At 39.3% G+C, this 24915-nt stretch overlaps 1 protein-coding gene, 1 long non-coding RNA gene and 1 pseudogene across 24 annotated transcripts; 1 reads left to right on the forward strand and 2 right to left on the reverse strand.

Annotated features, from left to right (window-relative positions):
• Nucleotides 1-5049: 5049 nt before the first annotated feature.
• Nucleotides 5050-18177, reverse strand: LOC139194589 (putative disease resistance protein RGA4). Of its 6 annotated transcripts, none has more exons than XM_070819450.1 (6): nucleotides 16098-18177; nucleotides 6516-7916; nucleotides 6306-6382; nucleotides 6020-6092; nucleotides 5618-5803; nucleotides 5050-5536 (listed from the first exon to the last, which is right to left on the reverse strand). In XM_070819450.1, the coding sequence occupies exons 1-2, from the start codon at nucleotides 18052-18054 to the stop codon at nucleotides 6517-6519; spliced, it is 3357 nt and encodes a 1118-aa protein (XP_070675551.1). In that variant the 5' UTR covers nucleotides 18055-18177; the 3' UTR covers nucleotides 5050-5536; nucleotides 5618-5803; nucleotides 6020-6092; nucleotides 6306-6382; nucleotide 6516. The 6 variants fall into 6 exon arrangements, with proteins under 6 accessions (XP_070675551.1, XP_070675550.1, XP_070675554.1 ...); XM_070819449.1 differs by having other exon boundaries at nucleotides 5923-6092; XM_070819453.1 differs by lacking the exon at nucleotides 6306-6382.
• Nucleotides 7951-15987, forward strand: LOC114822793 (uncharacterized). Of its 18 annotated transcripts, none has more exons than XR_011579576.1 (7): nucleotides 7952-8254; nucleotides 8342-8433; nucleotides 8535-13974; nucleotides 14055-14153; nucleotides 14255-14323; nucleotides 15041-15103; nucleotides 15787-15987. It is a non-coding gene; the product is annotated as an uncharacterized lncRNA (long non-coding RNA). The 18 variants fall into 18 exon arrangements; XR_011579568.1 differs by having other exon boundaries at nucleotides 14062-14153; XR_011579580.1 differs by having other exon boundaries at nucleotides 8535-13969.
• Nucleotides 18178-19180: 1003 nt separating the features above from the next.
• LOC139194591 (zinc finger CCCH domain-containing protein 32-like) lies at nucleotides 19181-23116 on the reverse strand (annotated as a pseudogene).
• Nucleotides 23117-24915: the final 1799 nt, after the last annotated feature.

Raw genomic sequence — 24915 nt, forward strand, 5'->3', positions numbered from 1 at the left:
GTCCTTAAAAACACAGAAAGAAGGCCAAAAAATCACAAGACAATGTAGGGCAGCAATTATTTGAGCAACAAATAATAAATTATGATCAAGAGAAGGAACAACGAGTACAGAATAAAGATTCAGGGCATCAGAAAATGAGACAGTGCCTTCCCCGATAATGCGGGCAGCATTACCATTGGCAACATTCATGATAGTTTTGGTGGATGGTTTTAGGGTTTGTACCTGTTTAGAATCATAAGTCATATGTTCAGTAGCACCAGAATCGATTATCCATGTATTATTCTTAACAGATGCATAAACCTTTAAAGCCTGACCATCATTACTTGTATGTTCAGAATTTACCTTAGCTTCGACAATCAATGCACGTGACTTGTTACATCGGAGATCACGAGTCTTGTCCCAATTATCAGGATAGCCAATAAGCTCGAAACATCGATTTCTCGAATGTCCTTTCAGGCCGCAGTGAAGACATGTGCAAGGCGTACTATAGGAGGAATCTCCAAGAGCATTGAGCCGGTGACGATTGGCCCAACTCTATTCAGTTTGATCGGTGCGATTTGGATGGGCACTTGCCTGGACTGCCATTTTCCGGGGTGATCTGGATTTAACTTGATAAGGCCCAAGCTTCCAAAAAATAAGTCAGACTTGAAACCTAAACAAAACAATGGGATTTAAACCTAAACAAAAAACAATATCCCGTGTGGCCCTCAAAAACAAAACAACTCGTGGGCTCAAAAAAATTTCGTCTTTTTTTTTTCTTTTTTTTGTTCTTTTTCTAGCGGTGCGGCTTAATCAATGTTTTTAGGAGAACAATGACTTTGGCCGAGTAGGAGCCCTGTCAAAGGAAGATCGACGACGACCAAAAAATAAGGGATAGCAGATGGGGTTGGTTCGCGGTGCAACAATCTGTGTTGCAGGTGGAGCGGGTATGAGTAGATGGTCGTGTGCGTTCGGATAGTCAGACCTCGAGTCGGGTATTGTGCAACGGGACAAGTCATCTGGGCTGCAATCCGTGCAATCCTTCACGGTTTCAGATCAATATCAGAAGCAAACAGGCCAACTGGTCTGATAGTGTCACACAACGGAGTGAAACGATTCGACGGATTCGGGTCAGCAACGACGGCGTCGCTCGCTGTTCGTTTCGAATTTAGAGATGGTAGCAACGACAATAGTCGCTCGCTAATCGAGGAATAGCAACGAGAATAGTTGCTCGCTGATCAAGGACGGCGCACCAAACACGGCTGAGCCGCGGCAGTGCTATCGCAGCTAGGATTTTTTCCCTTTTTTTTTCTTTTTCCGACCTGGCTTTTGCTGTCAAGAAGAGAATGCTTGAACAATATGTATATTCTTCTCCGAATGAGGTATAATATATACAAACTCAATCCTGACCAAATAGAAAAAAGTAATTATAGGAGATTACAAAGAGATTTCACCTAGATTACATAGATTGTTGCAATGCTGTTGACTTGTATAGTTTTCTATAATTTAGGATTTCCTAGTTTAGAATGAATCATTATAATCCAAGTTAAAGTGATCAAACGTGTGGGAGGGTAGATCATAATATTGCTTGGATTATTAATCACTATAATCCAAGTTAAAGTAAAAATGTGCAGGCGTGTGGGATAATGTGTAAGATAGAATTAAGTTACATTCAATGTTCGATTCTCTTCAGTACAACGATTTTTTTTTTAAAAGAAACCAACATAGAAAGTGATATGACCCGTCATTATTAGCTAGTTTGCTTAAAGTGGTAAACCAGCTCAAGTTCTTTAACCTGGGTTTTACAGTTTTACTCTAATGTTAATTATGACACAGCTTGAATTCCATGGGTTATACGTTAGAGTAAACTTTACAGTAAGGAAGAAATGGAAGGAAAACACAAGGCTGAGGTAGCCGCGTGTGGGGACGAGTATTCTCTCCTCTTTTTTTTTTTTTTTTGCTTCCTTTCCCTTCTGTTTGAACATTCAAGATTTCATCTTTGCAGAGAGAAAAAATAAAAAAGGAGAGAGAGAAACAAGAAAAAAAAATTGTGAGGGGAAGGGAGGGAGGGGAGAGAATCCCCATCCCGAGCGTGGAGGGATTTGATGACTCACAACTTAGGTAGTGTTATTCACTCTTTTTTACCTGTGGCACACCCTTGTTACTTTTTTCCATTGATATTTTTCAATTTATTCGATTTGACGGCCGAAAATTGAGAGGGTGCATAGGAAGTAAAAAATGATTGTATGGATAGCACCACCCTACAACTTAATGTTGTGTCTTCTTTTCTCTTCTGACTTCAGGCATGACCAACTCCCATAGTGTGACAAGGCCTGAGAACAAATTCATTGTTGTATGGCTGAACGACGATTACTAGTGATTCTGGCCATTGTAGCATGTGTTTTGCCCAAGGCATAAAGGGGCAAGGGCACATGATGACTTGACGTCATCCTCACCTTCCTCCCGCTTACCACTGTCTTCTATCTAGTAATATCCGAGAATGCATCGTTCCAAAAGAGTTGAGTCATTAGGTAGTAGGATTGCTTATCTAAAAACACACCCCTGAGTTGCTTATAAGTTATAACTCATAAGTACTTAATTGAAACTTTTATGACAATCTATGTGTTTAGTAGAAAAACACTTGGAAGTACTTTGAAGTTTTCCACTAACAAAGCATTTTGGCTGTAAAAAGCAATTAGTTTAAGACCAATTAGCTATGTGAACAGTGAATGTCATCCAACTCTCCAAACTTAATTTCAGGACCTAAATGTATTAATTGTTATAACATGGTTTTAATCTTTCTTTTTTCGGTAAGGATATTTTTGTACCTTTGAATTATGTTACCTAAATTTAATTTTAGGGTAATGCTAGGGAGACTAAATTCGTAGACCAAATTTTATAAACTAACTGATATGAAAGTTGATGATTGGATTATTACTTAAGTGTTGATTAATGTGCTTATTTCTTATTGGTGCCACATCATTTAATTTGCAAATTTAATCTACCTAACATTACTCTTAATTTTACAAATGTTTTAATCTAAAGAAAATTTATATTCCGACCAAATTTCTAAAAACGAACAAATCACGTCAACCAACCAAATTTCAATATACAAACCAACTAACAAAACTTCAAACAAACACCAATCAAACTTCAATATACAAACCAACCAACCAACCAAACTTCAATACACACCCCAACCAAACTTCGATATCCACCAGTTAAAACTTCCTAAACAATCACCAAACTAAAGATAAAAATATGGTTCCATGTGCTCTGTTTCATTATGTGGATTCACCCCAATCCAAGAGCACTACCAAAGTGTTTCAAAGAAGGGTTATCCTGACATAGGTATGCTTCTGCCCTAGATCAACTTAAGTTAAATGGAGTTTCTATCACCCTACTTGAATAAAAAATGAAACTTCATACACCTTAAGCTACTTTTGCATTAATTGCTACTTCAGTAATCTTACTGATTAGTGTACCTATTGTTTCATTAATCTTACTGATTAGTGTACCTGTTGTATTTGCTTCTCTTGAGAGTTGGTCTGGTAATAAAAATGTTCTATTTTCTGGCACATCATTATGGATTGGATTAGTCTTTTTGGTAGGGATCCTTAATTCTCTCATTTATTGAACCTATTTGTTTTATATCCAAAAATGAAATGACCCCCCTCCCAATTTCTTCAGGTTGTGAGACACATTAAAATTCAATATAAGTCCCAATAAATTTTCATTTGAGAAATTGCAACACCAAGCCACACAGAAAGCTTCACTTTTTTTTTCTTCCAATTTGCCGGAAGAAGGACATGAAATTATATGAGGAAGAAATTTATTTTGTGTAGATGAGTGAAAATGAATAGTTATAGAGTTTGGAATAATTACTAAAGTGGATCAGTTTAGAAAACTTTTTCTTTTTTTAACCTTTGGATTTAAATTTTGGCTGTTGAATTTTTTTTTTACCGTTGGATTTGACAAGATTAAATATGCACCATGACCAATTTCAAAAGATTGAGCAAAGCAAAGGATTTTGATCTGGACCGTAGATAACCAACGGTCTAGAAATCAAAAGGCCCGGATTTAAACCCAGGGTTACCGTTAGACAACAACTGGGGTCCCTGCCACGTGTGGCCCAACTGTCAGCCACTAAGTTTTATATTCAACAACTTAAGAAAAAATAGAACCCACTCAAAATTTGGGTCAGCCAAATCTGAACCCAAATTTAGGTTTTGATTTGTGTCCAAACCCAAATATTTTGTGTTTGGAATCCAAATTTTTTGGGTTTGAAACTTAGCTTTGGGTCACATGTTTTCCGACTTAAACCCAAATATTTAAGTTTGACTCCAAAGGTTGGAGTGGTCGAACTCGTCAAGTTCCAAAAGAAAAACCCAAGGTAGCCCTTAATCTATCGCCATTTATTGAACATTCGAGTCCAAACAATTGATCATATGAGCAAAAGTGCCTTCTACATCGGTCTATCTCACAAAAGTGATCAACGCACATACCTTCCAAGTTGTAGTAAGAACTTAAGTCAACCAACGGTACTAAAAATTGAAAATTTGGAAAAAGCAACACTATGTGTGAACATTCTCATCTCACCAAACCAAATTATGAAATGAAATCCCCTACGCATCTCTATCTGGAGTCTGCAAATCGAGAGATTTGGATTATTCAAGAAAGAAAATGAGATGCGAGCCATCTAAGTTTTTAGGTTTTTGTGAAATAGGTAACTAAAATATAGGGATTGCAGATTAAAATTGAGTGGTCCAAATCTCCTAATCTATGAACATCAGACATAAAGATCACTAGTGGATCTCAATCCCCAAATTATAGTTGTTGGTTAGTTTCCTTTCCTTTTCTTTTTCGCTACTTTTGTGTTCCCAAGCCATGTGGGATTTGGTTATAGTTAATTTGTATTACTGGTATCACCACATTTTTATTCTACTAAAACTGGAAACAAAAGCAGCCCAAAGAAGGCCGAACTACAACGCTGGTCCTGACGTCTTTTTTTGTGCCCGGAGCGAACACTTAAAATTTGTCTTTTTTACCAACAAATATTAAAAAGAAATATTTAAAGAGGGCTGGAACCCAGTCAAAGCTGGGGGCTAGGCCCTCACGCCCATATTATATTACTGAGTTAAAAACATACAACGGGAGGACATAGTACCTAAACCCGTCGATCAAAAGCAAAATCATATACAACCACTCTGAGCAGTCAACGTGGCCATCACATATTGAATCAAAAAAGTTGACGCCCCATTCACCACACATAATGTACAGAAGATAACAAAATTACTACTACTTAAATCTCATAACATTGAGTAAACAGAATCATCTGAAAAGATGAACAGATGCGTCAATTCTATTAGAGAAGCCAATCATGCGGTATACCTTGAAGAAGATAAGGAATACCTGATCAACATATATGTTGACCATTCTAAGTGCAAATTTAGAAGTGATATGCTCCAAGTATGATATTGGACAGAAAAGACCAGCCAGATTCAACCAGTTCTGCTATGTCCGGCTGGGTGAGAGCAGCTAAAGGCATGATTGTTCCCTAATAACATGAATAAATTGAGTAAACACCAAAAGTAGCAGCAAGGGAAGGAGATGTGAAGTAGATGAAGAGGTGCAAAACCTGTGAATGTCCAACAGCAAGGACTTTGGAGCTTATTGTCGATATATACAGAACAAGCACACTAAATAACAATGCAAGCAAACCAACAAAGAAAAATATGAAGAGGGACCTTGCATGGGCGGCTACTTCCCATATTGTCAGTTAGTTTTATGGTGGAAACTCAAACCAGTCCTTCATTTATCGCATCTGCAGAAATGAGGCACATGTATAAGCAAAAGCTGTATGGTTATTCGCTTCCTTCATCCCATCTGTTTCTTCTTTGAATCAGCACTACATATCCATGAAAGTAAATTAAGAAGCAAAACCTGAACAGGCAAAGTTTGAAAGCCTTATTATGTAGTTTGGAAATTGCCGAAAACTGACGGTTGTGCAACATAATAATTGAATTGAAGAAGTCCGTACAAATTGTTATCTGGCCGGTTGCTTGGTAGCTTCAATTCCATCTAAACTCCTAAACCGTCTTTGGTTTCAGTATCTGAAAAAGACAAGTAGGGAAATTAAAGAGAAATTAAAAAAAAATTGAAGTAAACACTGCGGGTGGCTCGGTGGTTGGGGACGAATTCAAAATTTGTATTTTATACGGCACGTCTTTATTCGATTTCTGGAACTGGTGAACCACACGATGTTGGTTCCATTTTGAAAAAAAAAAAATAATAATAAATGAAGTTAGTGGGCAAGGAATGCATACCGCTTTGATGTGGAATCAGTGTTGCTCAACGAGAAAGCAAAAGTGTGGACAAATTTTTTGACCATATGGTATGTCATCTAAAAGAAAAATAAAATGCTGGTGATGAATGAAAAATGAAGAATAAAATTAAGAAACAAGATTGACATTTGCATATTTCAGAGCATATACTGAATTTGGCAAGTGCAAATTGAAATAAGTTAGAAAACGCACCTTAATGAATAGAAATGGATAAGATGTGAGCAATCTTAGGCCAGTCCTCCCCTGTTTCCTTCTCGCATCTTTCGCTTAACATGGGGCATTCCCCAATTTGCAATCTATTTAAGTTGGGGAGTCGACGAATCCCTTCTGGCAGTGATGCCAAATCAGGGCAACGTTGAATTTCAAGGTGCTGCAGTGACGTGAGATTGCTTATTTCTTCCGGTAGTGATACCAAATTTGGGAAAGATGCAATCGTAAGCGATTGGAGTGATGGGAGGTTGACGACCACTTCTGGCAGTAATGTCAGATCAGAGTATCTTCCAATTGTAAGCTTCTGAAGTGATGTAAGATTGGCGATCGCTTCTGACATTGATGTCAAATTGGAGCAATTCATAACTGTAAGCTCCCGAAAGGATGCGAGGTTGCCCATCCCATGATATGGTAGTAATGCCAAATTTGGGCAATCTTTAATGTCAAGCGATTGGAGTGATGGGACGTTGCCCATTCCTAGTGACGTTAGACATTCCAAATCCTCAATATTAATGAGTGACAGATGTGTTAATTTGGAGAGATGAGGGGAAGAAGAAGAGGCAGAGACATCAACACCAACATCAGATGCTCCTCTAACAAACAAGGAATGAACAACCTTCGAGCTGCACCCATTGAGATATATTCCCTTCACATTTGGATACAGAGGCATGGAAGATAGATTAGGACATTTTCCGATAGCCAATTGAGAAAGAGAGGGAAAAGAAGGCAAAGACAGATTTTCCGTTGATGAAGAAGAAGAAGCATTGTTATGAGTGTGCGCCCTCCACCATCCCTTCAGAACAGGGCAATATTCTACCCAGAGTAACTCCAGGGACGTCATCATCTCATCACTCATACTATTACTGCTGCTGGTATTGTCTGATATGTACTCCAACTTCTCAAGCCCTCCAAGGTGAAGAGTCTTAAGGGATGGGAAATGATCCAAGGGTGGAAGATGTTGGCATCTGTGACACGCAGTCAATGTGAGACGAACAAGATTTATGAGAGAAGAAAACCAACTCGGAAACCTCACACCACCATAATCAGACACGGACAACATCTTTAGATTTGAATGGGGTTGCAATACTTCCATTGACATTAGAATATCCTTCTCATCAATTGCGTTCACATCTTCTCCACGTTTCCACTTTAAAGTCAATGAATGGAGATGCTGTTTCTCCTTGAGAGGAATACCAACATTTGATTCTGACATCACATCTTTCTCGTGCCTCAAGTTTCTAATTTCTAACTCCCCCCTTAATTCCTCCTTAAGCCTTCCCAGTTCACCAAGACCCGCAGCACTGTCCCTCAACAAAGAATTGTTTTCGCTCAAAACAAATGTATTCAATGTATGAAGACCATTCAGCTCCCCCAATCCACGTGGCATTTGTAACACCCCACCCCCATTTTATTTAAAAATAATTTTTAATTCTTAATTGGTGTGCCCAAGGGGCCCACCTTCTGTTTTTGTGTCCCCTATTCCCGTCACTCTTCCATCTCTCTCAGCCCTCTTCTTTCACTCTCCTTCTCGGCTCTCTCTCTCATATCTCCCTCATCTCTCTTCTCTGCACCGCAGCACAGCAGCACGCACGCACCCATCTCCCTGCGTGAGGAACATCATCATCACCATCTCGTTATTCTCTCTCCCTCTGTCCCATTCTGCAACCCCAGGAAAACCGAAAAAAGGAACTCCGGTGAACTTTTATATTTTTTCCGGTGAGGTAAGCTCCAAACCTTCCCTTTTTCGTCCTATAATCTACTGGAATGGGTTTTAACTGAGTTTTACTCGTGATTTTTGGAGGTTTTAGGACGAAAACGAACTCGGGTGTAGGCACACCCATCTCCGGCGACTTTCGAGAGAATTTCCGACCAAACCACGGCGAGTTGGTCGGCATGCAAGGTATCAATCTCTTCGTCTCGCTGAGAACTACAACTTTCCTTTTTATTTCACCCAATTTCGTTGAGTATTGAAGAAGTTATACTCATTTGAATCTTACCCAGTTTCCGGCGAGTCCGACGGCTTTCGAGGAGTTTTCCGGTCAAACCACGACGAGTTAGACGTCGTGTGAGGTACCATTCTCTTCGTCTCTTCAAGGGCTACAACTTTCGTTTTTGTCTCGCTTGATTTCGTTGAGTTTTGACAAAGTTATGGTCGTTTAAAGATTGTGCATTTTCCGGCCGAATTCCGGCTTTCTCTCCCATTGGGTCCGGCGACCCACCAAAACCAAGCCCTTTGGGCCTTCCCTGCTGAGCCCAACCCTTTTGGTTGTGAGGCCTTTGGGCCATGTGTGTGTGTGTTTTAGATTGTGTGGGTGTGTGAGTGTGTACCCGTGTGTGTGTATGTATATTTAGTGTGTGTGTGCTGTGTGAGTGTGTGAGTTTGTGTGTGTGTGTGTTTAAGTGTGTGTATATGCATGCCATGCATGCATGTGCATGCCGTGCATGTGTATGTGTGTTTGTGGTGTGTATGTGTTTGGGCTTTAGGCCCAAACCACATTTCTTCACCCAAAACCCTTTTAACCCAAAACCTTAGAATTCCAAAACCCAATAGATCATAATCCTATTTAACCTAAACCTAAACCTTAATCCAGATTTCAAGTCTAAAACCCGTTAGACCTAATTTGACCGTTGACCCCGGTCAACGTTGACTTTAGGGTTGACTTTTCGGGTTTTTGTCCGGGACCCTTCTTAGGGTAATTCGACGTTCTGAATCCGTTTCCAACGTCTGTTTTCCCAAATTCAATTGTTAAAATAGAGTTTTATTAATTGGACCCTTTATGTGCTTAGGGGCAATTATTGGTGACGTTTTCTTGTTCGTTAGTTTGCGTGGCTCTTCGACGGCTAAGTACTGTGAGTGGACCCCTTCTAAAAATGCATGTTTTAATAATAGAAATGCATACATGAGAAGCATGATTTGATGACTACGTTTTATGAAATGTTTTATGAGATAACATGCTTATTGAGGCTAGTTTGAATTATTATTATTTTTCCTATAACCCGTGTTCTTATAAAATATCTGATGGATGACGATATGATATTTAGAACACGTTTCGAACACCTCTTTATAGTATAGATGATTGATGACTTTATACTATGAAGTTGCCTTTCAATATATATATGTTCAATGGTTTTGTACTTACCTAGTGGTCCTGATTCCGCTACGGGATGTAGGGATAGATTCCGGTCCATCCCGGGCGACGGTTAGGTGCTGGCATAGGGCCTGAAGTGTGTTTTCCTCTGGCTATTAAGCACAGGGACGGGGAGACTGGCTAGGGCCTGGGGGTTATTTTCCTCTGACTGTCTGCTCAGAGACGGGGAGCCGGCATGGGGCCTGAAGTGTTATATTGGACATTCACTAGTGATTATTATATGAGTTATGATTTGAGATATTGCACGGCATGCTAGGTTTCGGAAAACCTATGTTTATCATTATATATGTGTTTTCATAAAACTTGGGGGTTAGTACGTTGATAACTGTTTTGTTATATTTATATCAAATTGGTCCACTCATGTTTGTTTTGCGCCCCCTTCAGGATTTAGGATCGAGGCATACAATCCCGGCATCCAGGCACTTCCGCATCGGTATCTTCGAGTCCTCTCGGTGTAGGACCCACTTCTGTGTTCATTCAATTTTTTTTATATTAATTCTTTTAATGTTCTAGATTAGATGTGTGCTCTGAACACGTTCCTTAAATACATATTCTTTATTCTCTTATATTTATAAGTCTTATCTATCCCTTGTTGTCAGCATTTGCACTCAATAAATGGCTTTCGTCACCCTTCGGGTGTCGGCCAGCACGTGACCATCCCTTTGTCCCTAGGACATCGGGATCGGGGCGTGTCAGATTGGTATCAGAGCGTGGTTTGTTCAGAGCATACTTAGGATTCTCTTCTATTCTCATAAAGTCTTGGTTTTGACATCATTTGGATGTCACGACTTCCAGATTTTTGTGCCAGTCGGTGCAGTTGTGCAAATCTCTCTCTGATTGAATTGTCACATTCTGGTTGAAATTCAAGAATTTGTGTCGGGATTGTGCCTCATCAGTGACGTGTTTGAATTGTTGGACGACCTTCAGCATCGGATCGATACTCTGTGAAGTGCATTCTCTGGGAATGACATGCATAGTCGGTGTTACTTGGAAGCGGCGTGTTTTAGAAATCTCGGTTTGAGGAAGTCTAGTCAAGGCCAGCTGTAGATCTGAAATGGTGATGCCACTCTGCAACATGCGTTCCCTAGGAATTGCGGGCGGAGTCGGCTCTACATCGAAATCTTAGGAAACGGAAAAATCTTGGTGGTATGAATTGGTTAAGACCAACTGGAGATATGAAGCGATGATATCACTCTGCAACATGCGTTCCCTAGGAATGGCGGGTAGAGTCATATCTCTTCGAAATTGCTTGAAATGTTCGAAGTGCGTGCTAAGTAAGCGAGTAAGTGCGAGTGGTGACGACGGTTAGTAGGTGGTAGTTAGTGGGAGCAAATCAATGTTCTCGGACTCATTACCACTGAAGAAATTTGGGTGAATCTTTATAACAATTCTCTGTGATTGTTTTATCGATTACCTTCTTGTTTATTCCAATGATGAAGTCAAGTTCACTAACCTTTGACCGTCAGCTTCACATCAAATTCTTCGAGTGTTGACTTCGTTCACATTAATTACTTTTCTTGGGAAACTCCTCGGTAGCAGATGCTATTCCCATCAATTTCCCTAAATGGAGTTACAATTCTTGTTGTTGTGGTAGTTGGATTTGGATGATGAAGATCCAAACTTGTTTGGATAAACAAATTCCTTGAATTTCACCTGAGTCTGGTACTCAGTGGTAAAATGCCCCTTGTCCTCGTACTTTTCAGTAGAGGTAAACTTAACCTCTTGCTGGTAGCCCAACTGACCGGTGCTCTTGTCCGTTAACTGTTTAGCCTTGTAATTTTCAGTGTAATGGCTTGAGACTCTACCATATTCATCATTGTACGAAGATCGAGCCTTACTCTAAACTTCTCTGGACTTATTGAGCTTTGGTTTGCTCAGAGGCATCATTTTAAGGTAGCCAATCGTGTCACTGCATGCATACGCAGGCTACTTCGTATCTTTCTTCTTCGTCATTCTGTTGATTCAGAGGTTCTATGTTTAATTTTTGAACTTTGAAACAGCTCTCACAAAGTATCATGAATTGCGAAATGTCCTTGGCCTCGTCAAATCTTATTAACAGTTCTTAACTATTCTTGAGCTTAGTCCTATTTCCTTTTGGCTAAGAAACCAGTTGACCATACTGTGATGATTTGCAAAATAATCATAAACAGTTACTTCTATTTCTGCATCTTTACCTTCCTTCGCTTGTTTGTTTCTCAATGTGAACTGGATCATGCCGGAACATTATACAGAGGGTGTAAAAAAAAAAAAAAAAAAAAAAAAAAAACGTTTGTTCTCGGCATGGTTGCTAGTTCAAATTCTGATATCTTGTACTCTATATTTAATGGACTTGTTTTGATCCTCAAATTCTTTAGTATTCTTTCAGCCTTTCCGACATGGTTTCTTGCTCAATCAGTGAGAAATTCACGATCGATCGATTCGGCGGAAGTGTGCGCCCAATTCTATTGATTTGGACAAGAATGTTGGGAGCATAACCTTTTCACAAGCTTACCAGAAAGAGTTCATCGTGGGTGTGAAGTTTGAGTTGTCCTTTGGTAAGAGACTGGTGAAGATTGTGTTACTGAAGGTCAGCATATTGTATCACCATCTTACTCGAATTCATGGGCATCACATCGGTTATTTTCCAACGATATGTGTTCGTCTCGACGCATATTTCCACTGCTTCACTTCTGAACCTTATTGTTGTGAGTACGTGGTTGTTAAAACCTTTCTAGCATATCTGTTTGGTGTATTCTGGAATGGCACTACAGGACGGTCGAAGTGAGAATTGGATAATCTTTACACTTCTCTCGAAATGTGTGTGTTGTCTTTGGTTGTTAGGATGACCATTTGCGAGTCGTTCTTCTTTCCACCAACTTTGATCTTGTTTGACTTGAAATCTGCAACTAAGCAAAAATGGAGAGGTGGATTGAGCACTACAACAGTTCATAAGAGATACTGCGTGTTGAGGAAGATGACTTCTCGTTTTCTGCTTGCTTGATTTGAGCTTTTGGGTCTACTACTAACATGGTAGCCACTTCTCTTGAATCCCAAGGTACAATTTTCAAAAGGGTTCTTTACTGGTGAAACACTGGTGTAGTTGGTCACATTTGGAAGAACTGAGGAGGATAGGATGCTTGGTGATGGATAAAGTTTTACAACGATAGTTCTTATTTTGTTCGGTTTGAGTATGGCACTTGTTGCGGCATGGTACGAGAGTTGCTACACGCAACATTGGTTGATAGAGGAGATGTGCGAGCTTGTAATTGGAAGATCGAATTTTCGGCGTGTGAAATTGTGCACCCTCAGGAAATTACTGCTTGCTTATCGAGATAACAAATGTGTGATCGATATCACGGGCGGCCGACTGTTGTATCGATAACTTATTCGTTGGGTTCGTTAAGCAAGTGGGCAGGAAGATCCGTCTACGGCAATTGTTACAGATTAGCTATTCTTGGGATTCGACCCAAAGGCACATCTTTTCTCGGAGTACGTGACGTTTCGAATTCTTGGGCAAGACCCACTCTCATTTTTCAGTTTTGGTTTTCAATGTAAGTATTTTAACTTCCTTTACTTTAGTTATTTGTTTTTGGCATTTTAAATGTTTTGGGGGAAGTATTTCTGTTTTCAGTTTTAAATTCAGCTAGAGTTTTCGACCTATATATTAGTACATATCTATTTTTGACGCTATAGTATTTTACGTACTTATTTTTGACCTTACGTCAATATATGTTTTCGACCTTATATCTTATTAAAGTATGTTTTATTTTTATTTTTACACTGATGGGGAAGAAAGTAAGAGTTTGGAGGCATGATAGAGGATTTTGCAACCCGCTCGCGACGGTGTGGTATATTCTCTATGATGCACCCACTCTGACTTGATTTCTCTTTATACATATATTCTTCTTACTATTTTCGAGTATTTCAGTTTAGCAAGTGATTTTAAATTTCGGGACGAAATTCTTTTAAGGGGGGTAGATTGTAACACCCCACCCCCATTTTATTTAAAAATGGTTTTTAATTCTTAATTGGTGTGCCCAAGGGGCCCACCTTCTGTTTTTGTGTCCCCTATTCCCGTCACTCTTCCATCTCTCTCAGCCCTCTTCTTTCACTCTCCTTCTCGGCTCTCTCTCTCATATCTCCCTCATCTCTCTTCTCTGCACCGCAGCACAGCAGCACGCACGCACCCATCTCCCTGCGTGAGGAACATCATCATCACCATCTCGTTATTCTCTCTCCCTCTGTCCCATTCTGCAACCCCAGGAAAACCGAAAAAAGGAACTCCGGTGAACTTTTATATTTTTTCCGGTGAGGTAAGCTCCAAACCTTCCCTTTTTCGTCCTATAATCTACTGGAATGGGTTTTAACTGAGTTTTATTCGTGATTTTTGGAGGTTTTAGGACGAAAACGAACTCGGGTGTAGGCACACCCATCTCCGGCGACTTTCGAGAGAATTTCCGACCAAACCACGGCGAGTTGGTCGGCATGCAAGGTATCAATCTCTTCGTCTCGCTGAGAACTACAACTTTCCTTTTTATTTCACCCAATTTCGATGAGTATTGAAGAAGTTATACTCATTTGAATCTTACCCAGTTTCCGGCGAGTCCGACGGCTTTCGAGGAGTTTTCCGGTCAAACCACGACGAGTTAGACGTCGTGTGAGGTACCATTCTCTTCGTCTCTTCAAGGGCTACAACTTTCGTTTTTGTCTCGCTTGATTTCGTTGAGTTTTGACAAAGTTATGGTCGTTTAAAGATTGTGCATTTTCCGGCCGAATTCCGGCTTTCTCTCCCATTGGGTCCGGCGACCCACCAAAACCAAGCCCTTTGGGCCTTCCCTGCTGAGCCCAACCCTTTTGGTTGTGAGGCCTTTGGGCCATGTGTGTGTGTGTTTTAGATTGTGTGGGTGTGTGAGTGTGTACCCGTGTGTGTGTATGTATATTTAGTGTGTGTGTGCTGTGTGAGTGTGTGAGTTTGTGTGTGTGTGTGTTTAAGTGTGTGTATATGCATGCCATGCATGCATGTGCATGCCGTGCATGTGTATGTGTGTTTGTGGTGTGTATGTGTTTGGGCTTTAGGCCCAAACCACATTTCTTCACCCAAAACCCTTTTAACCCAAAACCTTAGAATTCCAAAACCCAATAGATCATAATCCTATTTAACCTAAACCTAAACCTTAATCCAGATTTCAAGTCTAAAACCCGTTAGACCTAATTTGACCGTTGACCCCGGTCAACGTTGACTTTAGGGTTGACTTTTCGGGTTTTTGTCCGGGACCCTTCTTAGGGTAATTCGACGTTCTGAATCCGTTTCCAACGTCTGTTTTCCCAAATTCAATTGTTAAAATAGAGTTTTATTAATTGGACCCTTTATGTGCTTAGGGGCAATTATTGGTGACGTTTTCTTGTTCGTTAGTTTGCGTGGCTCTTCGACGGCTAAGTACTGTGAGTGGACCCCTTCTAAAAATGCATGTTTTAATAATAGAAATGCATACATGAGAAGCATGATTTGATGACTACGTTTTATGAAATGTTTTATGAGATAACATGCTTATTGAGGCTAGTTTGAATTATTATTATTTTTCCTATAACCCGTGTTCTTATAAAATATCTGATGGATGACGATATGATATTTAGAACACGTTTCGAACACCTCTTTATAGTATAGATGATTGATGACTTTATACTATGAAGTTGCCTTTCAATATATATATGTTCAATGGTTTTGTACTTACCTTGTGGTCCTGATTCCGCTACGGGATGTAGGGATAGATTCCGGTCCATCCCGGGCGACGGTTAGGTGCTGGCATAGGGCCTGAAGTGTGTTTTCCTCTGGCTATTAAGCACAGGGACGGGGAGACTGGCTAGGGCCTGGGGGTTATTTTCCTCTGACTGTCTGCTCAGAGACGGGGAGCCGGCATGGGGCCTGAAGTGTTATATTGGACATTCACTAGTGATTATTATATGAGTTATGATTTGAGATATTGCACGGCATGCTAGGTTTCGGAAAACCTATGTTTATCATTATATATGTGTTTTTATAAAACTTGGGGGTTAGTACGTTGATAACTGTTTTGTTATATTTATATCAAATTGGTCCACTCATGTTTGTTTTGCGCCCCCTTCAGGATTTAGGATCGAGGCATACAATCCCGGCATCCAGGCACTTCCGCATCGGTATCTTCGAGTCCTCTCGGTGTAGGACCCACTTCTGTGTTCATTCAATTTTTTTTATATTAATTCTTTTAATGTTCTAGATTAGATGTGTGCTCTGAACACGTTCCTTAAATACATATTCTTTATTCTCTTATATTTATAAGTCTTATCTATCCCTTGTTGTCAGCATTTGCACTCAATAAATGGCTTTCGTCACCCTTCGGGTGTCGGCCAGCACGTGACCATCCCTTTGTCCCTAGGACATCGGGATCGGGGCGTGTCAGCATTCGAGTCAATTCATAACAGCCTACAAAGAGGAGATGCCTTAAGTTGATCATTTTTTCTATGTCTCTAGGCAATTCCACAAGACTTTCACACCAACTGAGATCTAGTGTTTCCAAATTCGAAAGTCCAACTATCCAATCTGGAAGTCTCTTGATGAGATTCCAACTAAGATCAAGATATCTCAAATGTTTCACTTTTTTAAGACAATTAGGTAATTTTGTAATTCCCAAGCCCTTGAGACTCAACATACGCAATGACTTAAAATTTGAAATAATTGTAGCAGACAATGAATTATCTACTGAACAACTTCTACACTCTTGGCAAGGAAGAAGAAAGGTTCGTATCTTTTTTGCATTTAGCAAGGAAGTTGGCACTTCCCATTTCGACGGATCAACATCAAAATTGAAAGATACATGACGAAGCTTTTCATGAAATTTCTTTTGGTTCAGATCAACTACGGCGCTTCCGACCCCCGACACTGAGACTGCAAGTTCATTCATGAGATCGTGCATTTTACAACTTTTTATTATACCAAACTCATCTTTTTCTTCTTGAAAAAACGATCTGCACAACAATTCCATAAAATATTCATACGCAACATCCTCCAAACTGTCGTTTTCACCGGATGACTTGATGAACCCTTGCGCCACCCAAAGTCTAATCAACATCGGTACAGAGATCTCATAATTAGGTGGGAACAAGCTACAGTAAGCAAAACAATGCTTCAAATGTGATGGGAGCACATCATAACTTAGTTTAAGCGTTGGTAAAATTTCATTTTCTTCATGATTTATTCTTGAAAGTTTATTTTCTTTGAAATTCAACCATTCTGTTTCGTGATATTTGGTGGGCAACATCCCACCTATCGTCCTTATAGCGAGTGGAACTCCCTGACATTTTCTTGCAACCTCCTTCCCAATTGCCTTAATTGTTGAATTATCTGGCTCTTTTCCATCTTTAAAAGCCATTTCCTTAAATAAAGACCAACTGTCCTCTTGATTCAAACCCCTTAAGGTGTACGGTTTAGCTGTGTCTGATATCTTCGCAACTGTTTCACTACGAGTGGTTATTAGTATTCTACTACCTTTTCCACCCCCCATTAACAAGTACTTCAAGCTAAGCCATTTCTCCCTATTCTCATTCCACACATCATCCAACACAATTAGGTATTTCTTTCCATCTACTTTTCTTCTAAGATCATTTTGCAGCTCATCCATATCAATCTTGTCAACTTTTAGTATTTTCTTAACAAGTATATCCAACTCAAATACATTAGAGACACATGACCATATTTTCAACTCAAAATGATTTTGAATCACCTCATCGTTGAATATGAGTTGGGCAAGACCAGTTTTCCCCAATCCTCCAAATCCAACTATGGAAATGGTGGACACATTCTCAGTTGAGATGGGATCCAACAAAAGTTGAATAATTGACTTTTTATCTTCATCTCTCCCTATAATATTTTCCTTAGGGACAAATGAGTGAGTGGTCCTCTCTCTAATTAGAAATCGTGTATCTTCACAATTTACTTCTAAGGGAAAGGCTCTACGAGATGCAACCTCACGAAGCCTCTTGTTAATATCTTCTATCTTATGACTCATCTTTAGCCGAAAAGCAAGTTGATTTGAGCTAGAGAAGAAGAGGCGTACCTTCTTTGACATCTTAGTATTGCCACACATCATTTGTCTCTGCTGAGCTTCAGTATTAAACTCATCCAGCAGGTCATCGGCTTCATAAACTGCATCTTCTACGCTTTCGAGCCACACTTTGACTTCATTGATGGTTTGCTTTTTCTCAGCGTCAAGAAGAACAGCTTGGAAGCCGGCAACTATCTCCTGGAGCTTGTGGAGCTCATCTTGGACACCCCAAATCAATCCGATCTCTTGGAAAGCAAGGGAGCCTAGCCTTCCGATGATCTGTGCTGCAACGTCGAAGAGAACTCCTTCCGCCATTTCTTGTATTCAGGACAAGCAAAAACACAAGTGAAGTGAATTAAAGTAGTGAAAGGTGCCTCCCCCTGCTAGTCTTTATACGCCCTTCTCTCATCCAACCACTCACTCATAATTCCATGTATAAAATATAAACAAAGACTGGTGAATATATTACTGCCGGGTCCTCCACGTTGTGTTGTATTTAATTTGCTTGGCATCTTCCGTACTTATTTTTCCAATGCCGGGTCCTCCACGTTGTGTTGTCTTTAATTTGCTTGGCATTTTCCGTACTTATTTTTCCAATGCCGGGTCCTCCACGTTTTGTTGTATTTAAAGGACAGAGTTTGGCTGCTGAAAAAATTAGCAGTCTGCAGCTAGCAAATCATATGTGAATACCTGTCTAATTTGTGATTAAAAAATTAATTACTTGGATACGTGTTCATTCATGATTTGCTAGGAGCAGAAGGTGCTGATCTATCAACAGCCAAGCTCCGTGCTGTATTTAATTCGCTTGGCATCTTCAGTACTTATTTATTCATCATAATTAATAATTGTATATTATTATAAAAAAGGATGACCCGCATGAAGAAATATGTATCCTACATCATTTCATATCAGCCAACAAATCTTGAAGTTTTTGTCAACCAATAAATGTTGAATTTTTGTCGGTCAACAAATGTTGAAGGGTGTTGCCTACTTTCACATTTCTTGATCTTAACGAAGAAGAAATAGTACCAAAGAAAGGTAAAAATATGATTTTTCGTTAAATATGAACAGTACCGAAAGTATTTCGTTAAAACTCCCTAAATAAAATTACCAAATGTATTTCTTTAACGATAATGAAACAATGCTACTATTTCGCCACCGACATTTTCACAAACATTTGTTCTACTAGATCGAAAAATAGCACCGATGATCAGACGAACACTAAATAAAAATGAAAACTAACGAAAAGTTAGAAAAAAAAACCTTTAAATTTAACGAAAAATGACAAATAAAGATGTAGTAAATAGTACCAAAGAAAGATAAAAATGTAATTTTTAGTTAAAAATGAACAATACTGAAAGTATTTCGTTAAAACTCTCTAAATAAAATTACCTTTAACGATACATTTGTAATCACTTGTAAGAGATGAAAAGATACGAGAAACTTCAATACTGCAGCTTTATTTGGAATTTGTAATGGATTGCTGTGATATCGAATTGACACAAGTATCAACAGTGTGTGTGCGTTTCCTACTACTCTGTGGGATAAACAGATTTGGTTGATAGACCAAACCATAGACCGAAATATGACGGCCTTTGCACAATTGACCTGTTACACATTTACTGTCGACATCTATATAAACAGCGCTGCTGGAGATAATGAACGTGCGGCTTTGGGTATTACTTTAAATCGATCGACGAAACGCGCCACCTGGTCTCGTGCTTCTGCTATTGCTCAAGGGGGATGAAGTCTGACTGGACAGTTGCACATCAGATAGTGAAACAGAACCGCTCTGTGAAAAAATCAATCCACCTGAACTGCTTGAGGTGTTCCCGGAAGAAGGCACTCTGGTTGAGTAAGTATCCTTTATGGAAGCTGGAAGTAATTCGGACCGGAGATCCGATGATGACGATGATGGAGCCAGGGTGGCCAGCAGAGACCCAACAGGATATTGAACAACAGGCATATCAACGAGAGATGAAGCTGAGAGGTTGTACCTCATGGTCTGCACTGGATGGTCGAATTTGCATGTAGATCCAAACTTGCACTGACCATTTGGCAGGTAGAATGTACACGGTTGCACTCCCTGTCCAAACAAAAGCACGTAAATTTTCTCCATAGAATATGACATTGTTTAACAAATTAATGAAATATACGCAATTCACTACATATATGGTATAATGCTCATAATAATCGACACAGGGGCACAAAAAGGCACGAGATCTAACATTAAAAATCTAAAAACGTCTGTTGCTTCACCATAATACTTTTGTTACAAAGCGGCTAACAAAATTTAAACAATAAAACAAAAAATGTGAAGAAGAATGAACCAGCAAGACCAGATAAAGAAAAGCAACCCTACATTAGAGGGGAAAGACATCTCAAAGAATGAGGGCAATAGCAATTCTATCAACGATGAACAAACTGATAAAAAGTAACTGTAACATAGAGAAAGCAAAAATATAAAACATAAAGTGAGCACTGAGAATAATGCAAGTGCTGAAGCACAAAACTCAAGCGAAGATACGTATATATCATTGCAAGGGCATACACAGCATAGATTATTTTGTTTCAGGACTGCAGCAAAGGTTTTCCAGTCAAGGAACCTTCTGTCATCTTGCTCCTTTATTCTAAAGGACCTTTTCGATAGATAACTATTTCATAAGGTTTTTCAGCAACAAGAGGCAAATTTGTTTTTTGAGTTACAACTTATAATGTGTTGCCGTGTCATCTGATTCCTATATTGAGCACATTACACAAACATCATTCCTACACTAATACAACTACTAATGCTCATTGACACATCTTCTAAACTGGGGCCCACTGTACAACCCTACAATATTTGGGGGCATGAAACACTAGCAAATCTGAATAGGTACCTATGGGTTTCAAACCTGAGACCACACGGGACAAACCCATGTGCCTCAGCCACCCTACTGAGCTCCTGTTGGTTGATGCTCATTAAATATCAAAATGTCTCCTTAAATTACATCAACCACCAATCAGGTTTGTACAACATTGAGCATTAACTTCTTCAGAACTCAATGGCAAAGATTCTTGTACAAAATATAACCTTAATAAAAGAAGACTGCAAACAAGACCTAGGTAAACGAACATACCTACCTACACTGCAGAACAATCAAAATGAAAAACATGTTTACTCAACCTATAAACATAGTATGGCAGCCTTTTCTTTGCCACCTAATTTGTATTTCATTTGGTTGTACAAAGGAGGTCAACCAGGTATGCCTTTAGGTATGATGGTAGCATCCCACAATCCCCTTTTGGAAAAAATTACTGTATAATCAAGTAAAAGAAAACCAACTCTTGGGTCTACCAAATTGGATAACCAAGTGATGAACTCAATAACTTCTAACAGCGGAATTTAAAGGTCGTACCCAGTGCACAAGGCTCCCACTTTACGCAAGGTCTGGGAGAGGTGAATGTCGGCTAGCCTTACCGGACGGAGTGGGAGACCCATCGGAATTTAAAATTTAAAAAAATTAAAAATTCATCAAAAATAATATAAAACGACTTTGCATACCGGACGGAGTGGGAGACCCATCGGACTAAGGAGAAAAGTTATTCTCTCGATACAGTTCAATCCCAAGGATGATGATACCTACAAGATGGTCCATATTTACAGTCCCCAGTTTTCAGATAGTACTGGCATTCAAGTTCGCCAGGCCTCTCTGGGAAAACTTGTTCACTCCGGTTGCTGCTAGAAGGACCTACAGAAGAGGATATGGAGGTATAAGGGCTTGCAAGTCCGTCTGTTGGAGAAGATAGCTGTGTTACCCCATATAAAGAAGTTGCTCCAACTGTGAGTTGAGCTCCAGGAGATGGTACAGGACTAAGAGGTGCCTGCACCAAGTAATAACATATTACTATTAGTAATGAACTTCAATCATATATCAACCTGAATATGTCTTTATCATACCGAATACGGACTCCAACCCTGAATCGGAACAACTCCAGGACGAGGAATCAAGACAGGACCGTAAGTCCCTTACACATATGATCCAGTTAATAGTGGAGGCCTAGCCACCCTCAAACTGGTGGATGCCCCCCCCCATACTGTTCTGCCAAAGGAACAGGAGACTGCACCGACGGATAAAATTGGGGTGCAGAAGCCGGTATTGTTGTTCCAGCAGGCTGTGGATAATGGAATTTACAGGTTATGCCAAATTTGCATTGCCCCGTTTTCAAATAGTAGGAGCATTCATTCTCTCCCTGTTATAAAAAAATTTAAAATTAATTTTTTAACAACAACTGTGAGCCACTTGCTCGACAAATTTCACAAATGTCTACACACACCCATATGTGGATGAGAGGGAAACAGAGAGACAGAGTCGGAGAGGAAATCAAACCGGTCGTAATGGGTATCCATAAATATTTAGGGGAGCTCGGTTTAAGGATCTAGCTCCATGTTTTGGATGGTGGAACTTGCAGGACGCACCAAATTTACAGGTCCCAGTCTTTAAATAATACTGACATTAGACAAACATATGCCACACATCACATATGAAGCTCAAAGCTCAAACAAATAAGTGGACAACATAACAAAGTTGCCGAAATGTTTCCAGATTTACATTGTCATTATCAGGCAGGAAATTCACATTTTACAACAGATCAGAAAACTATTGCATACCTGACATACGGGTTCCCCCACTCTCTCTGGGTAATCCCCTGTAGCTCTTACAGCTGCCACGACCTACGTGCAGCATCAAACCGAAATCATAAACAAAAGATAACAAAATTCACAAGCAAAGACGATTTCAGTTACCAATAAAATCCAAGCAGTTGTAACTAAGACGACATTTCCCACTGCACTGAGCCCAAAACACAAATATTAGGCCTAATATTTTCATCAAATATAGACTAGTTTAACTATGTCAAATAAATTCCAAAAAAAAGTTCCCATTTATTTTCCCCAGCTTTCTCAGCAAACAAACAATCATCTAGTTTCAGGTAAAGGGACAAAAAACTACCTGCAACAGAACACTCAAACTTACGAAAATTCAAAACAACCTATATATATATATCCTGTCGCAGTCAAGCAGTATCGAAAAAGCTCATTAACTGATTGCAATGCAAGTTTACAACGAACAAGGACTTACCGCAGCACGATCGCGAGGATGGTTGTACCGGCACCAACCACCGTGTCCACAGAACCCGGTTCGCATGTAGTAGACACAGTTGGGCACGCCGGGTCTCTCCGGGTACGATTCGCTGCTCGTAAGCCCCAATTGCCACATTTGCTCTACAATTCACCTCCAAACCAGAACAAAACCCCAAACACAACCCCACATTACCAAACCAAACACAAAACCCTAGAAACCCCAGATTACGAAATTAGCCCAAATCGAGCTCAAACGAAGCGAAATTAAAACGCCGAGCAAGTACAGGAGTACCTTCGAGGCCGGAGATCCAATGATGAGGATGATGGAGCCACGGTGGGCAGCACAGACCCAACCGGATATTGAACAACAAGAATATCCACAAGAGATGAAGCTGAGAGGTTGTACCTCATGGTCTGCACTGGACGGTCAAATTTGCATGTAGATCCAAACTTGCACTGACCATTTTGCAGGTAGAATGTACACGGTTGCACTCCCCGTCCAAACAAAAGCACGTTAATTTTCTCCATAGAATATGACATTGTTTAACAAATTAATGAAATATACGCAATTCACCACATATATGGTATAATGCTCATAATAATCGACATAGGGGCTTTGAACAAAAAAAGTAAAATCGACATAGGGGCACAAAAAGGCACGAGATCTAACATTAAACATCTAAAAATGTTTGTTGCTTCACGATAATACCTTTGTTACAATGTGGCCGTAAAGTCAAACCAAGAGATTTAGACCATTCAAGAGAGAATAAGATACGAGTAGTTCAAGTTTTTAGGTTTTTGTGAGGTAAGGCATTGAAATGTTAAGGACTGTAAATTAAAGTTGTATTATCTGAATATCTTAATTGACGAACATTGAACACAAAGATAACGAGTGGATCTCAATTCCCAAATTATAGTCGTTGGTTTGTTCCTTTCCCTTTTCCTTTTTGCTACTTTTGTGTTCCCACGTGGTATTTGGTTAGGTTTTTAATATTAGTATCCTACAAAATGTTGAATGCACCATACATTAAAATTTAATATTAAATAACTTATTTACCCTACTATGTAATGACAATTTTGACCTTATTAGGTTAAAAAAAAATTAAAAAATATTATATACACCCCAAATCACTTTCAACGTATTATTTATCTTCTTCAACTATCTAAACCTCTCCGACCCTTCATTGTTGAACAAAACCCGAACCAATGAAACTACAAACATGTTGATTGAGAAAAATTATTTTTTACGAATGGAACATGAAATCAATATTTCGGAAGCTTCACATGAGGTAAGACTTCATATTTTTTATTGTTTTAGTAATTTTGACGACATCGATAATTATTTAATTTTGCTTTTGATGCATTATTCAAGTTTCTATGTTCGTATTCATCTTTTAGGGATTACAATTTACATGAAGAATTAAACACCTAAAATTACCATCAAATATTAAAAACAGATGACACGGGTTTTAATGGTAGAATTGAAAACAACTCACATATGCTTTAAATCTCAGGCGGCATCTTTTGTCAAAATTATAGTTGGCATTTTTTTGTCCAAATTAAAAGCTTCATAAGATTTGAGAAATGTGGGGTGTATAGAAAATATGGGATGCATGTAGAAAATGTAATGTGTATATTAAAAATGTGGGGTGTGAGGGTATTATGGGGAAATATGTGGGGTGCATTAAGATAATTTTTAATTGAAAAAGCAAATGTGGGGTGTATTAAGTATGAGGGATTTATTCAACAATTTATGAGGTATTAATACAATAAGCCTTTGGTTATAGTTAATTTACATTACTGGTATCACCACATTTTAATTCTACTACAACTCGACACAAAAGCAACCCAAATAAGGCCAAACTACAAGGCCATTGGTGCTCATGACGAACACTCAAAATGTGCCTTTTTTAATACACCAACATATAATTAAAAAAATATATTTAAAGAGGGCTGGAACTCAGTCAAAGCTGGGGGTTAAGCCCTTACGCCCATATTATATTACTTGAAGAAAAACATACAACAAGGGGACATAGTACCTAAATCCATCGATT

The sequence above is a fragment of the Malus domestica genome, chromosome 03 (genome assembly GCF_042453785.1).
Source record: "Malus domestica chromosome 03, GDT2T_hap1".
Classification (NCBI taxonomy): Eukaryota; Viridiplantae; Streptophyta; class Magnoliopsida; order Rosales; family Rosaceae; genus Malus; species Malus domestica.

Excerpts from the sequence above, each read along its gene's own strand:
- LOC139194589 (XM_070819453.1), bottom strand. The coding sequence starts at position 18,054 with ATGGCGGAAGGAGTTCTCTTCGACGTTGCAGCACAGATCATCGGAAGG. Across the intron at positions 7,917-16,097 it reads TTATGAATTGACTCGAATGC|CACGTGGATTGGGGGAGCTG; the intron begins TGACACGCCCCG and ends TGTTACAAATGC.